The sequence below is a fragment of the Dendrobates tinctorius genome, unplaced genomic scaffold, assembly GCF_039654945.1.
Source record: "Dendrobates tinctorius isolate UK_male_01 unplaced genomic scaffold, ASM3965494v1 ptg000051l, whole genome shotgun sequence".
Taxonomy (NCBI): domain Eukaryota; kingdom Metazoa; phylum Chordata; class Amphibia; order Anura; family Dendrobatidae; genus Dendrobates; species Dendrobates tinctorius.
The window spans coordinates 14,924,121-14,940,311 of record NW_027361719.1 but is presented as its reverse complement, the minus strand read 5'-3'; the positions used below and the strand labels follow the sequence as shown (position 1 = coordinate 14,940,311).

The 16,191-nt window shown below is 45.1% G+C and overlaps 2 protein-coding genes across 4 annotated transcripts in view; one reads left to right on the top strand and one right to left on the bottom strand.

The window, feature by feature from the left end:
* MARS1 (methionyl-tRNA synthetase 1) overlaps window positions 1–5,384 on the top strand; it is a 66,261-nt gene extending 60,877 nt beyond the window's left edge. For 2 of the 3 annotated variants that reach the window (XM_073576822.1, XM_073576820.1), the window contains exons 19-22: window positions 704–775; window positions 3,210–3,236; window positions 4,387–4,497; window positions 5,128–5,384. In XM_073576822.1, the coding sequence (XP_073432923.1) occupies window positions 704–775; window positions 3,210–3,236; window positions 4,387–4,497; window positions 5,128–5,283 (366 nt within the window). In that variant the 3' untranslated portion in view covers window positions 5,284–5,384. The remainder of the gene's footprint in view (window positions 1–703; window positions 776–3,209; window positions 3,237–4,386; window positions 4,498–5,127) is intronic. The other variant, XM_073576823.1, reaches the window with a different exon arrangement.
* A 4,138-nt stretch (window positions 5,385–9,522) lies between these two features.
* On the bottom strand, window positions 9,523–15,625 carry DDIT3 (DNA damage inducible transcript 3). Its single transcript, XM_073576824.1, has 4 exons — window positions 15,474–15,625; window positions 12,170–12,212; window positions 11,775–11,944; window positions 9,523–11,146 (listed from the first exon to the last, which is right to left on the bottom strand). Exons 3-4 carry the CDS (start codon window positions 11,910–11,912, stop codon window positions 10,646–10,648), a joined length of 639 nt encoding a protein of 212 aa, XP_073432925.1. The 5' UTR covers window positions 11,913–11,944; window positions 12,170–12,212; window positions 15,474–15,625; the 3' UTR covers window positions 9,523–10,645.
* Between the last annotated feature and the right edge of the window lie 566 nt (window positions 15,626–16,191).

The following is a 16,191-nucleotide window of genomic DNA, read 5'->3' as shown; positions in this document are numbered from 1 at the left end:
CGTCCCATGGTTCTGTGTCCCCCAATGAGGCGACAGAGTAAAGGAGATTTTTGTGTACTCACCGTAAAATCTCTTTCTCTTAGCCTCTAATTGGGGGACACAGCTCCCACCCTGTTGCCCTTACGGGCCGTTGTTACGGTTGAGTTCTCATATTGTTCTTTGAGCTCGTACATAGTAGCCTTCTTACAGGCATGGTTATGTTATTTCTGTTATGTTCCTCCTAATGCTTTTGCACAAAACTGGAGAAGGCTGACGCCGTCCAGGGGTGCATACTGCAGAGGAGGAGCCAAAGTTAATCTTTTTCAGATTATGCATAGTGTTGCCTCCTAGTGGACAGCAGCATAACATCCATGGTTCTGTGTCCCCCAATTAGAGGCTAAGAGAAAGAGATTTTACGGTGAGTACACAAAAATCTCCTTTTTTTTTTTTTTTTTTTTTTTTTTGACACGTAGTGCCACCCTTTTATCTCTACTCTACTTTTGTATATCTGTGTTCTCTGAAGACAGATTTTACCCTTGAGTTGAAATTTTTGATAATCAGTGCAGGAAGAGGGAAAAAAGCAAATTTAGTTTACTTGTACTTCTGAGTTATGAAAAAATATTAAAACAGTTGCTCTTCACATTCCTAATATCAGGAATAAGTATATATAGGATTGTTACCTCAACAACTGATCTAATGACCGATGCGTTCTGTCATCTCTCAGGTGAGCCCATTGTTTCAGAAATTGGAAAATGACCAGGTTGAGTCTCTGAGGAAACGTTTCGGAGGAGGACAGGTGAGACCTTGTGTAATACTGGTTCTGTCAGCTCGTAATCTGCGATCTGCCATCACGTGTCCATTGTAGTAAATACTTGCGATCTCCTTGAAAAGACAATCCTGGCACATCTTTCCTGAGATCTGTGTTCTGCCGTTCCCCTGTATTCTTCCCAGGAATATGGGAATAAATCTCTGGGTGTTGTCAAAAGATGTGTCCCTGCATGGTCTGCAATGACTGGACAATGTCAGACTGTATGGCCACACACCCACAATGTGTAACACCCAGGTGTCAATTTATTCATATGTTCTTGGACAAACTGATAAATGACACAAGGCCGAGTAATAAGAAAAGAATCTCCATGGAGAGTGTAAGTATTCCCTAAATCATACATTACCGACTTGGTGACTAGTCCTCTTCAAGCGAGTCTGTCACCTCAAAGTTATACTTCATACTTACCACATAGCATTGTAAGAGAGAGCAACGATAAAATTATTTTTAATCTGTTCCTGTAGTGCACAAAAAAACTTATTATAATATGCAAATAAGTGTGCTCATTGCAACATTGCTGTAGCTAAATGCCTCGGTGCACCAATCCACACCCTTATTTAGACTTGATCACTCCTATGTTCATTGACAATGCTGGCTTTCCGAGGGTCAGCACTGGCTGAATATAGACCTCTGGTATGTGTGTACTGTCCCTGTGCAGGAGCAAGACAAGGAACATCACACTCGCTGCTGACATCACTTGTCTTTTCTGCTATCACTGCAGTGCAGGAGTGCGCACAGACATCACTCTCTCCTCACTGCTGACATCTCTTGTCCCCTCTGCTATCACTGCAGTGCAGGAGTGCACACACACATCACACTCTCCTCACTGCCGACATTGCTTGTCTCTTCTGCTATCACTGGAGTGCAGGAGTGCGCACACACATCACAGTCTCCTCACTGCCGACATTGCTTGTCTCTTCTGCGATCACTGGAGTGCAGGAGTGCGCGCACACATCACAGTCTCCTACTGCCGACATTGCTTGTCTCTTTTACTATCACTGCAGTGCAGGAGTGCGCACAGACATCACTCTCTCCTCATTGCTGACATCTCTTGTCTCCTCTGCTATCACTGCAGTGCAGGAGTGCACACATATCACTCTCTCCTCGCTGCTGACATCACTTGTCTTCTCTGCTATCACTGCAGTGCAGGAGTGCGCACACACATCACGCTCACCTCACTGCTGATATTGCTTGTCTATTTTGCTATCACCTGCACTGCAGTTGCAGGAGTGCGCACACACATCAATCTGTGCTCACTGCTGACATCGCTGGTCTCTTCTGCTATCACTTCAGTGCAGGAGTGAGCACACACATCACTTTATCTTCACTGCTGACATCACTCAGATATGGCTGTGTAGTGATGTCAGCTGCAAGGAGAGAGTGATTTGTGAACTGAAGTCATGCAGAGGAGACAAGCGATGTCCGCAGTGAGGAGAGCGTGATTTCCTGCACAAGGACTTAGATCGCATAATAGAGGTTTATCTTCTGATAGCTCTTGCTCTGTTAAAGCCAGCACTATTACTCAACATAGAAGGTATTCTAAAAAAAGCCAGCAGTATTAATCACATGATGGTAATCTAAACACGTGGATGGAGCAGTGCACCGAGGCATCTTACCATACCATTTGCATATTTAAAAAAAAAGTTCTCTTTTGGAGGAAGGAAGGAACACGTTTAATAATTTTCCTTGGTTTACAATCAATTCCTGGTCTGAAGGAATAATACTTTATATGCCGTAAATCATAAATACTTGCATGTTTGTTTATTTTTGGCTAATACTATTGCTCTAACTTTGACTCTGCAATCTTCTTTTATTCATTTTCTCATCCCAGTATATGCAGTTTCTTAGCTAGTTTCAGATACTTTTCTTGTGGGCACATCCTCTGTTATATGTGGTGAATGTGCAGTCCATGTGTCCTGGGTTCTGCAGACTTCACTAGCTGTCAGCATAGGGTTATTCTTAGTGATTTCTACAGCCTGTTTACTAAGGCTTCAGTGAGAACTTAAATGCTTTCCTACCTCTCCACACTGTTCTGCTGTGTAAATCCTTCTCGCTTTCCCTGCTAATTGCTCTACCACTGAGAGAAGGGAGAGAATGTGGGCAATAAGCTGTTAGAGGCAGGAGCATAGCTCGGATAGCTTTGCAAAATCTGACATTCTTCAGAGCAGGTAGCTAGGTGGAGGACTCTGCAGCAAAATGGCTGGACATTTTTAATGGAGACTGTTTAAAAGTCACATCTTTTTTAGGCAATGCCTGCTTTTAATGCAATAGGAGCAATAAAAATATTATGAAAATGTTCCTCAGGTCCTCTTAATTGTATATGATAGCTCATTTTATAATACATGGTGGTCATTCTCTGCCAAGCCTAATTCTTCTGCTATGGTTCTTACTTTCCTTCCTTCAGCTGAACGGTGACTGCACCGAGAAGCAGGTAACCTACCGTTTTGTATGATGCATGCTGGCTTACTGCTGTTACCTCTTTGTGCCATACAACTTAATACTTTGCCCATAAAGCACCAACACATTGTGCAGCGCTGTACAGAGATTGTCCCCATTCACATCAGTCACTGTCTTCAGTGAGCGCTCACAGTCTGTTGCCCATTATACATCCACATAAACACATTAGTGTCCATTTAATTGAAGGCCAATCAACGTTTTCGTATTAAAGATGAGCAGTTTGATTTGCGGTGCCCTGATCCTGCGTCCTGTCCGCTCATCCATGGCAGCCAGTCTTCACTTCTTCACCCGTTATCCTGGGCACCTCTGGTGCTCACTCCAGGCCCCATGATATGTGTCTGGATATCACAGAGATTGGTAAGCCCAAGAGGCGCTAAGGATTCCGGCTGCCACTGTGGACTAGAAGCCCGACCAGAGGAGCACAAATCCAATTTCTCCTCTACTCAAACAATGCTGAATTATCTGCTGCCCCCCATAGTATAATCCCTCGCAGAGCTATGATTCACATTTACGCCATATATCGGGTGTGAGTGTAGGAGCGCCATACATGGAGGTCACTGGCTGGATTCTCACCGGAGCTGGACGCCAGTAAACGGAGATGGCTATTTTGACTGCAGCACTGAGTTTAGTTCTTCCCTTGTTACTTGAGGTCCTCACATTAGAGACGGTTTTCGAGAAGCATTGCTTGTGTAACAGCGTGGGCGTTTTTGCTGGTTTTTTTATGCTTAGTTTCAGCTGCGGTTTACAGTACCAGCTATGTCTGAGATCTCAGAAATCTCATGCACACAGATTGTTTTGTTTTTTTAATGTCATCGGTATTTTGTGCTTTGCATGTTTTTTTTGGATAAGCAGCATGTCACTTCTATCAGCGTTTTTCACTTTTTGAATTGAATGGAAAAAAAACACAGCAAAACCTTTTCCCGCAGCTTCTTTCCTGCCAAGCACTGAGGTTTTGCTGCAGGAAACAAAAAAACGCAGCAAAAACGACCAGTGTGAACTTAGCCTATAGCTGCTGCTGTGCATGGAGTCGTATAGTTCACCCCGTCCACTTCTGTGTTTTCAGTGTCAGATTGCTCAGGTGATAATTCATCTCCCACCAATACTTCACGTGTCTGTATCTGCAGGTGAAAGCGGAGCCTAAAGCGCCATCACCACTGGCTGACACAGACCAAGAAACTGCAAAAGTTGGTGATCCGGAGACGATAAAAGGGTTAATGCAAGAGGTGGAGAAACAGGTAAGGAGACAGGTGTCATGGGGTTTTGACGGAGACCTGAGCTTTCAGTTCTTAAGCCGATAAATGTGGGTTTGGGGACATGTAAGAGCTATAATCCGAGTCCTCATGGTCTTCACTGATTTCACTGTGCAATTGTTTGTTCTGTGAACATGACCTAATAGCCACATACATTCCCATGTGCTTTTGCACGGCAGCCTATCTAAGCAGAACAGCAGTGTAAAGCATGGGGGATAGACAAGGCAGCATTCTAAGCCAATAACCAAACGGTATGTGACGCGTAGATGCCCTATAGCTAAGCTGCTGTCACAGATTGCCCCCTAGTATAGGTCCACACACTTCCACGGCCGATCTGAAGCTAAGTTTGTGTGTGTCACACCTGCTCCATTGCATCTGCACAGCAGAATAATCCAGGTTTAGATAGGGGAAACGTGAAAATGTCTGTAGAATTTGGACAAAATGTTTAATGCGTCATCCACTTGCCTGATACGTTATAATCCACATTCACCATAAGTCGGCTCTACCGTCATTTACGGCGTGGCCCCGGCTCTCATCGCTGTGTGCGAGCTCCAGTCTTTGTATAGATTCCGCAGGTTGGATTATTTTATCATGTAAATGATTTGATCTTTTTAGGGCATCCTTGTTCGGGAGTTAAAGGGCAAGAAGGCAGAGAAACCGGCGATCGACGGTGAGGTACAGAAGCTTCTGGCATTGAAAGAAAAACTTGCCCTGGCAGAAGGGAAGACGCCAGAACCCCCCGCTCAGAAAGGGAAGAAGAAGAAGAAATAAATCTCCCCGAGCTAAAAGAAAAACCTTGTGGAGCAGCTGCAGCACTGAATGGGTTAAGTGTGTGAACAGTCTTTTAAATAAAATCTTCCTTTTCTTGTTTACACCTGAGCGGGCACCTGACACCATCGTAGGAGCGCCGGTCTCCCCTGCTGTAAGGTATTGCAGAGGATTGCATGGCTCAGTGAGCACGTGCAACCAGGGAAAGATGTGTCTGCTTATTACACTCGGCATTGGCCGCCGGAGCCGGGAGATAAATAGAACAGTGTTATAGCAACACCAATTACTGCGCCACCATTTCCCACAGGACGCTGGGTAGAGTCTGCAGGCCACATGCCATCAGCTTAGGACCATTGATACAGGAGATGCACCAACACAAGCCTGGTGGACAAAGCCAGGATTATTGTGCTACATCTCTACTAGTGATCAGCAAACGTGCTCGGATAAGGTGTTATCTGAGCATGCTCCGATACTAACCGAGTGTCTTAGTGCTTGAAAAATATGTTCTAGTCCCCGCGGCTGCATGTCTCGCGGCTGCTCCAACTAGTGATGGGCAGTCTGGCTCTTTTTGGTGATCTGGCTTTCATGGCTCTGCTAACCAAAAAGAGATGGCTCTTTTTGGATCCTATATGGATCCCTATTAAATATGCATTCACGTGTACGAAAGTCCGCCCACTTGCTAGTAACCAATTGATGAGTGGGTGGAGTTTTGCTCGGGTGGGAGGAGTTACGTCTGCCGATCTTCGGGCTTTTACACCCTGTGAGTGCCATTTGCAGAATTTAGTGGCTCTCACTGGGGGCCGGCTCTTTGTACCGGATTGTTCGCAAACGACCCGTCAGTAGTTTCAACAGGCACAACACGGTTAGGGATTGCCTAACAACCGCGATGCATGCAGCCGCAGGGACTCGAATATATTTTTTGAGCACACCAAAGACAGTCGGTTAGCACCAGAGCATAAAGGGATAACACGTTACCAGAGCACGTTCTCTCATCACTAATCTCTACCATAGAATATAACAGAACTTGATTCCTAATCTGGATTTAGAATTCTACAGTGTGAAAATGTCAGACGTATGACATCTCATGCACATGTGATCCCTTACTACGTTACATGCAATATTGCAACATGTTTCCTGACAGATCTTTGCGTATAGGTCATTAATACCAGATCAATGGGGTCTGACACCCAGAATCCAGCTCATTAACTCTTTACAACTTCCTAGGCAGCTAGATGTATGCACCTGTGAAGTGTTCTCAAGCAGTGCCATTCAGCGCCTATTGATGTGAGCAGAAGACGAGCTGCAGGACTGGAGAACAGCTTTTACATAAAGTACAGAGCTGACAGCAGCTGGTGCAGGTGTCAGACCGTCCTCTAAACTGATATTAAAGGGGTTGTCCATTGTGAAACTACAAGTCTGCACTCACTCTATGTGAATCCCTACATCCCGCACACTTTGAGTATTCCCCAATGTCGGTCATTGGATCGCAAATATGCAACAGTCATACTCCCGGCCACATTCTGACTAGATGGGCATGGCCTCGCTCAGTGCTAGCTAATTGAGTGAGGCCGGAAACAGTCTAGTTGAAATGTGGCTGGGAGTATGCAAGTATGAATGTCACATACTTGTGATCACATGACCAGTGCTGGGGAATCCTCCAACTAGATTTAAGTGGATCTAGAAGTTTGGATTTGACTGAACTTTAAGCCAAAGCTCAGTTCGGGTACCAGAACTGTACCCAAACTTGAACCCCATATAAAACAATTGGGACCTGAGCTTTGGAGCTGGAAAATCTCTGTCCTGTAAACCAGACTCCGAGAAGTCCGTGTTCGGAGTTCAGCACCTGAAACTAGGTGTCTGGTACGAACCCCCGAACTTTACAGTTTGGGTTTGTTCATCTCTATGGACAACCCCTTTAATACTATACCCTATAACAGTAGGTTATATGTCAGCCTGACCCTACTCATTTATGACTGAGGATAGTTAATTCACTGCCAATTTGCTGCTAAGAAAAATAATATTGACCTGAAAAATTGGCTGCCCTTCATTGTCTGCTCTGTGCCAGTACTTCTTCTTAAACTACTGATCCGTGTACATTTCTTTTACAACAGAGATCTCAAACTAAAATAGAGTCCAGTGCCACGATTGGGTCAAAGGCTCTATTGTTAAATTTAGGCTGGGGCTACACACAGATATGCACCACTCCATTACTATATAATTAGCCAGTGTGAAACACACCAGTCAAAATATAAATTTGTTAGCCTGTATGTGCCCTCCCATTTTAGCCAATTTTTTCCCAAGCCAATAAAAATACAAGATAAGTAGCCCCTGTTCCTTCCCATCTCCTCTCCCAATTCATTACTAGCATCTGTCCTGTTTCCTATCCTCGTCATTAATTAAAAGTCTGTCATCCACAATTCATTGCAATTAAATGAACCCCCCCACCATTACATGTCTGCTCTCCAGCACTGTTGAACACACAAGAAAAATAAATCCCCCTGTAGTAGCTCAGGCAGCACTGCCCCACCATCTTCTGGCCATCTATGGTGTCCTCACATGTTTACCACCCCTGTTTTGCAATCATTGATGATTAAATCTAGAGCTTACCGCCTGCCCTTTATTTTAATTAGATTACTAGTTCCAAGATAAACCTATGCTGGATCTTGAAGAAATAAGTCAGGAGGAGGCGGCTGTCATGTTGATCGGGTCATTAATAAGTGATTGGAAAAGAATCTTACGTCATGCATTATTGAAAGCAAGGAGTCTGTTTAAAAGAGACCGCTTCTGCTTGACATTGTTTAAATGTGAGTGTCAGCACAAAATGACTGTTCAAACAAAGCAGATTTCCCACTTGTTTTCCATTTCTCTCTGCCTCTATAAAGCCAGAAGAGCTATGAAAGAAAACAGAGAGGGTGGAGAGAGGGAAATCTAGTTAGGTGGGAAGGTGCACTGAACGGCCTGGCCCTGCCATGATGCACCGAGTACCTGTGTTTGGTTTGTAAAGTCATTATGTACTGACAGACTACATTTAAATAACAGTTAAAACAGCAAAGTGCTTGTAAGAATAACCAACTTTGCCTCCTATTAAAAATCCTCTCCATTCTCAAGAACAAATAGATTGTTAATTTTAAAAAAGGTATACAGCTCATTGCCTAGGTTACCGACCAACGCTGCAGGCTGGATACCATCTTGCACTGCACGCTGGGTCTTTAGTGCCTGCTCAGAGTCCCCAGAAGCTGCCAGATCTCAGCTCTAACCAGCCTCAGTATCCCTGGGCTTCTCCCACGCTGCAGAGGATAAGCTGCCTTTACTAGCAGGCTGGGAGACCAACCGCACCGCTGGTCCCAATAGGCAGACTGCAGGTTACTGCCCTAGTCAGACAGTAAGCTGGGAAGGCAAAGGAGCAGTGTTCTCCTGCCTAGCACACATTAAAACACTATAGTAATGGAACCTTATAGTAAATGGATGAGTGAGCCACCCACACAATACAAATTATGGGACTGTGGGAAATAGTCATGTGAATTAGCACAATAGAGTGGTCCTTACAGTACTGTAAGCTGAGGTCCTTAGCTCTGCAGTCACAGTTCTGCAAAAACACTTTAATCCTTATATTATGGCTGTAGTCAGACAGCTGGGGCATGCCTCCAATGCTGTAAATTGAATTAACAGGTGGTCCATCTGTAATACACACTTCAGCATCATTCACTCGTCTTTGGTACAAAATCCACTTCACAACACAGGCATCTAGATTCATTGTTGGGCTAGATCACAGTCGGCTGAAGGCCAAGTCGTGACAGTCACAGTGGCTGAGATACGGAAGTTTACCCTCTGCAACTATAAGGGCAGCACAGAAACCGGTCTTTCGTGGCCTAACAACTCACCAATTCTGACTGTAAATTAGATGACTGCTGTTAAAGGCGTTGTCCAGCCCGAAGGCAGGTGACCGCAAGTATGCAATTTACATACATGTGGTCACCTGCCAACTAGACATGCTCAACCTTCCTCAACAAATGTATTCAGTGATGCCAAATACAGCTAGTTGGACTGTGGCCAGAAGTATGCAAATCACATACTTGCACTCAGGACCACCCGCTCCTGCCACTTCCTGACAGCGTGAATTCCGCAATAAGCCATAAACAACTGGGAGCAGAAATCCTGGCAGGGAGAAGTTTATACAGTGCACGTCTCAGGAACACGTACTGCTTTATTATAGAATGAGGGACTTTAGACACCAGACAGGAATACTTAGTGTAGTTTTATTTCTTACTCTATTTTATATAAGTGAGATTTATTAACTGTAGATCATGAAAACCATTATAAAAAGAAAACACCAGACAAGACGTAGATTTGGTCATATTTCAGAAATGGATCTGTATCCCCCTGCAGGCAGAGGCAGTATATGGGCAGAGGGGTAATATCAGTCATTGGTCTGTTTGCTGTGCCAGAAAATTATCAAAGGACCGTCTGCACTTTATAGACTATGATTGCCTCCTGGCATCAGTGCCAACTTCTGTATTTAGTGTACAGAACTCCTGCTGTGAATGGCAGCTAGTTGGAAAAGGAATCTGTGACCCCCCCCTGGATATGTAAGCTATTAATATGGGCATACAGGTTATGGGTCTATTTTAACAATTCTACCTGTATGCCTCATTGCTGCAGTCTGGTTATTGAGAATTCATCTTTTAATCCTGTATGTTAAGGCGTTCTTGCAGGATCCAGGGTGTTCGGTGCCTGGAAGAAGACTGCCTCCGGGGTTCAGTTGCGTACCACCCCTCTCCCACCAGTGTCATAGTGCCGTGTACTGGTGGCCCCCATAATCCCACAACCTGCAATAACGCAATTATACAAGCCTTTTCCACCATTTTTAGGCCCCTGGCTTCACTATAATTCTGCACAGGTGAGTCACTGCTACTGAACAGTTTTATCAGCTGTCTGCCCATAATAATAGCTGAAAGACATCCCAGGGGTGACACATTCCCTTTAACCTAACTGCACTGTTGTGTATATAGAGTCTTCCTCTATTGTATTTGCAGAATATACAGATTCCAGTTCATGCTTTAACCACAGGTGATGATATATACAGTATTACACATGCTATGTTTAATGGCAGGAACATTGGAGCCTCGTGCACATGGCGCCATACTGTGCAGGATTACCTTCCTCTAGAAGACATTTCTGTAATGAGGCATCAGATGACATGCGCTTGTACTACCGAGATGGGTGTAGCCGTATCAGGTTGGTGCACAGTGCCTTATGTAACAAATACTATGAATTACATACAAGTACTGTATATACAGTGACAACTCAATGTCCTTAGAATAATCCAAACATGACAATTTTCCCCATACAGTTCAGACAGAAGATATCACTTTTTAAGATTAACCATTCTTTCTATGAGGGACTTCCTGGTCTTCTCCACTTCCAGCGTAAGCCGGTCAATCTCCCCTTTCAATCGCTCGTTCTCCGCCACTAAGTGAGACACTTTCCGTTCATTCTCCTGTTCCTTTTCCTTCACTCGGACCTTTCCTCCTCTGGGTTGGGTGGTCCTCTTCCTCTTGGTTCCACATTGGCTGCCACTAGAGTCCTCATCCTCCGTGTGTGTTTGGGACGGACAACTACTGCAGCCAGAGTCCACCTCCGTGACCCCATCCTGGTGGTTTTGTGGAGACTCTGCAGAAGTAGATGGATTATCAAAGTCATTATGGGATGCTTGGGCAAGAAACCCCAGAACTTCAGAGGGCAATTGATCAACCACTGTTTCCAAAGCATCCACTTCTTCATCAGTAAAGTTCACTGGTAAAGTTGGATCTATTGACTCAAGAGGCCATAAGTATGGAGAGTTATCCAGAGTTTCCACCTCTGCCACCTAAAATGTAGAGAATAGAAATAATGGGATGAAAAGGGAAAGACATAAATCTTTGTTATAAGGGGGGTGTCCCATTAAAACAACCTTTATAATTAAGCCAAAGAAGGGCATAAATGGCATCATAGAGGAGAGGGGTCTCCCTGGTTGGAGCTCACCTTTTATAACCAGAGCAGTTCTGGTTGTTAATGCACTACATGAGCAAATGTTCACTTGGTGCCATGTAATACAGATTCTGATTTTGCCTTTATAGATCCACAGCAGGGGAGTTTTTTTTTTTGTAAAAAGCTTTTGCAAAGTAGAAGCGACAATTGCCCATTATAAGCAACGGTGCTGCAGTGCCCCAGCTTAACGAAGTGGAGAATGAGCGTTCACACCACTACTCCACTTAAAGCCTATGGATTTCCTGGAGAAAGCCATGTGTGGTCTCCACCAGTCCCACAGACCATGAATGTGGAACAGTTCTTAGGATCAGTGGGTTCCCTGGTGTGGTCACCTATCCATAGAATAAGTGGTCACCTTAAAAACACAAGGAGGTCGATTCATTACACATAGTATTGAATATTATCAGTCTTCATGAAGGACTCTGGAGAGACAAGTAGCAGTCTACAAGAGTCATTTCAGCACTAACCTGCTCAGATACCAACTCGAGAGCAGCAGGATTTTTTGTCTCAGAGAACAAGATGTCTTGTAGGTCCTCATACCAGGCCTCCAGATCCAACCCAGACAAGTGGCTGGCGGAGCAGAACGGTAAGGATTCTGCCATCATTTTTAGCAGTCTTGCTGCACAATCCCACCACACTATAACAAAGAAATGTTACGGTCATTTATTTTTATTCTTGTATTTTTTTTTTTAATCACAACTTAATGTTTGTTCACCAAGCACCATTACTAAATGTTTGGCAGGAGTAAGACTTGTGAGCACATTAGTCAGCCGTACTCATGGTAATGGTGTGGACCCCATCCAGTGGAGACCTGGGTGTCAGTAACGAGTTTGGTTAATGGGCAGAGTGAAAGTAACATTACCTCAGGTGTGATGGCGAAAAAAAGTCGTCTTTCTCTTCCAACACTGAAAAAAGAAGAAATACATCAGTTGTAGCCATATAAAAAAAAAAAAGAAAAAGAAGAATTTTAAAAACAAGAAAAAGAAACAGTACAGACATCAGGATTTTGCTGTGCGAGGGAGACTTGTTTTTCCTCTGCCTTCCTCCTCTTTCTAGAGCCAGAGAGATGGAACACAAGCAGGTGGGAAGGCTGTGCAACCCAAGTACAAGAGCTCAGCGCACCATGGCCAACATAAAGGTGCACCTTCACACCTGCTTGTTTTCCATCTATCTCTAGCTTTCTGCCTCTAAGGCAGAGCCGTTAATGGAGATTAAGTAAACCTTCCCATCTAGCTTTCTCTCAATGTCTGGCCATGCCCTTGTGGTCCAGAAGTTTGATCCAACTTTGTTACAACTCCGCACTGTTTACTTTTAGCCACCACTAGATCTACTACCAGTTAGATCAGTGGGGTTGCTGGATCTACCCATACCAATATTGACAGCCAGAGCCTAAGGATAGGCCAAAAATATTTAATTCAACCCCTTTGATTCCATTAGGCCATATCTATGAATGCAGTGGCCAAGGACATAAAAAGTCCCCATCATTTTGAGAAACTTCTAGTGAGTCATAGTAATCTATCCAATGGTGGTGATCCAGATTCTGAGAACACATTGTTAGACGCAAGCGCTAGAAAAGCTGTAAGGTAAGCGAACAAAACCAGATTAAGGAGATCTGCAGAAAATTGTAAATTTAAAGGTGAACCAAGCTATAGAGCCAAACTAAGAATGGCTTCTGCCCCTTACTTTAAGATATCAGTGGTTGTCTCAGCACCTAGACCCTCACCAAATGACAATATATAATGCCTCTAAACACATTAGGGTTGGATGAATCTGCACTCTGATGTGTATGGGGGGCTCCAATGCCATTTGACAATGGATACATTTGTTCCCCCAATATAAGCCCACTCCCGTCACAGAGCATGCATTTGTATGGGGCAATCCAGAAACACTGCTGTCAGCAGACGGTTATGCAACATTTATAGTCACCTTTAGAACTGATCTGCTGTGTCAGAGGCAGACCCCAGAGATCATACAATCACCTGTCCTCTGACCCCCTCAGGGGTCCCAGCCATCAGCTGCACCAACTAACAAGTCATCCCCAATACTTTGGAGGGGGACACCTTTCAAATACCCATACAGCAGCGAAGAGCACGTGTAGCGTACAGTGACCTAATGTCTTAGGTGTGGGTTATTTCCTCAGTGCATTAAAGGGAATCTGTCACCCCCAAAATGGCAATTAAACATTAAATAGGGGCTAGGTCCCATAGATAAAGCATACATAATTTATCATGAGTAAATTATAAAGTATAATTAATAAAGTTATTTGCTATGAAAAGGAGGGCATTCCACTGAAGCCTTAGCGGGATCTCTGCCTTGGTGAGCAGTCAGACCCTCCTATTTGCAGAATAATGCCTGTACGTATAAGTGATTGACAGGTCTCTGAAGCAGAGAGCAGACACCGTCATATCCGTGAGTGCACAAACACGCAAAGTGATGATGCGCACTCACAATCTGATGGAGGATGTGAGCAGACAGCTGCACACCAGAACGCCCTCGCCTCCTCACTGCAGCCACAGACAGGAACCAGTGTGCACTGGCATTGTGAGCGCTCGCACATTAAGCGCGCCTCATCCAGTGTCAGTGCGCAAGATTATGTGCTACAGCATTCGCGCTGAGCTTCAGACACGCCAGCACCTGTAAGGCGAGAGCGGGATGGTGCACCCAGGCATAGGCCACATAAGGGGGAATCAGAGCCGACTTCCTTTGCATATCAGACTCCCCCCCCCCCCCCATAAAGTGTCAACTTCTAAGATACCCTATAAATGCGTAGTATGATTTTTACAGGGGCCAGGATTCCCTATATGAAGGTTTGGGCAGTCTGCAATTTGGGAGGGAGGGGAGAGTGGGGAGAGTGGGGGCAGACTCCATCTAACATAACTCAGTCACTGCTGCACCGTGCGCACCACTGGCGACATGCCCGGCCATGAGTACAGGGAGCTGGAAGTTTTCTGCAGATTTTATAAGTGACATAACTTGGCACACAACGACCCGTGAAGTATCACACTCTCCCCTCACCGTTTTAAGACTGTGCTCAAAACTAGTTCAAGACAATTTAGTGCAAAAAAAAAAAAAAAAATTCTCTCAAATTGAAGTACACTCATCCTAAGAAAGTCTTCCCCAGCTCTGGTCTGTAGGCGCCCATATACCTAGGACGCAGTCAGTCTTCCCCAACTACGGAGTGTTACATACTACAACACACAGCAGGGACGCTTGTCCCTGAATTGCTCTCAGATAATCACTGAGGGCTGCTGGTGTCCATGTAATCGGCTTACAGCCACTGATGTGATGTGACCAGGCAGCACCGACAAGTCCACACCAAGGAGGAGATCGGACACTGTATATAGGATGGAAAGAGACGGTGCCCGTCTCAGATCTTAAATAAGGCTCTAATCACAACAATTACAAATTGAGGGGTTTTTTTTTTTATCCCCTCCCCAGCAATAGAGAAGTGAGAAATAGCCAACTAAACCGACTAAAGCTGATGAGACCCCACTGATTATTACTGCTAATCTGATTTCCATTTCCTGAAAACAAATAAAAAAAAAAATAATGAATGTATTGGAACCAGACAGGACCACTGTACAGTAAATGAGGCCATTCTCCAGCTCATCTGATTGTTTCTTTATACCAATCTTTTAAAAAAAAAAAAAAAAAAAAACCCTACACAAAAGAAAACTCAAACCACAGTGTGAGCAAATCAATGACAGGAAACAAGGGCTCTCTGGAAAACTTAGGATTTCCGGTAACCATAACAGTCCACACAGCAACCAAAGATGACCAGTGGAACTTGCAAACAAAAGTCCTTTTGTCCAGGAAAGGTAAATAGCAGCGGCAACGACCGACGAAAGCGGCGACCACGACCGAGGAGACAACAACGATGACCGAGGAAAGCGGCGACAACAATGAGGCCAGCAGCGCTCATCCACAGCTACATACAGGGACCACAATAACTGCGGATGTAGACTGGGAGCCATCACATCATCCCACCTCCCCATGTAACAGCCTACAGGTTTCCATCCATCAAGGTCAATCACACCCTAGGACCAAGGTCACCCTCCATCACACAGAGTGGCAGCCATGTGACCCCTGCACTCATGGAAGCCGCCCCAATACACAGACAATGGCTGACAGGACGAGGAGCGGACAGAAGACACGTGACCGTTCACCTTTCTCCACGTAGGGTCTGTTCTCTGGTGATAGGGGCAGTGACCGCGGCGGCGCAGGGTGCTGGTGAGTGGGTTCTCGTTTGGAGACCAGGAGCTCATGTTAATCATCGTCTGCGTCTTCAGCAAAACGACTGAAGGACGAAACGCAGAAATCCGCTATATATACGGAGGATTCAGCCAATAGGAGTAGTCGTGACACCAGATGACGCCGGCCAATTACACAGCCGCTTCTTCTCTTTGGTTCTCAATGGGGTATAAAGAAGTAATTGGTACAAAGCCAGGACAAAGAGCCAATGAGGAGCGGCCGAGGAATGCAGGACGAGGCTTGAGACGCAAAAACAGGCGCGGCTGGATGTGCGTGGGATGCTATGGAGGAGGGGAGGTTCGGAAGTGTCCTGCTGGAAGTCACGAGTAGGATGAGTCAGAGCGGATGATGCAAGCTCCGGCAAGCCGAGGCCAAGACGGATCATGGGACCAGGGGACTTCCCAGCCAGTTCTCCAGTATCCCCTCCTTGTGTCCGCTGTAGGAGGCGTGTGTGGCTGCTGGGCAGTACTGGAGGATCTGCTGTCCTCAGTCATCTCTGTGTGGTTGTGCTGCCTGGGATAAACACTGTTCCCAACAGATCAACAGCTAGAACATTGAAGGGAGCCAGTGCCTAATATTGTGTAAGGCTCCACAGGACCCCTCATGGCACCAAGACGCCGCCTTACTACCGAG

Bases quoted from the DNA above. Each gene is read 5' to 3' on its own strand.
- DDIT3 (XM_073576824.1), bottom strand. From the start codon at position 11,912: ATGATGGCAGAATCCTTACCGTTCTGCTCCGCCAGCCACTTGTCTGGG. The intron at 11,147-11,774 runs GTTAGTGCTGAA...TCTACATTTTAG, and splicing joins TCGAGTTGGTATCTGAGCAG to GTGGCAGAGGTGGAAACTCT.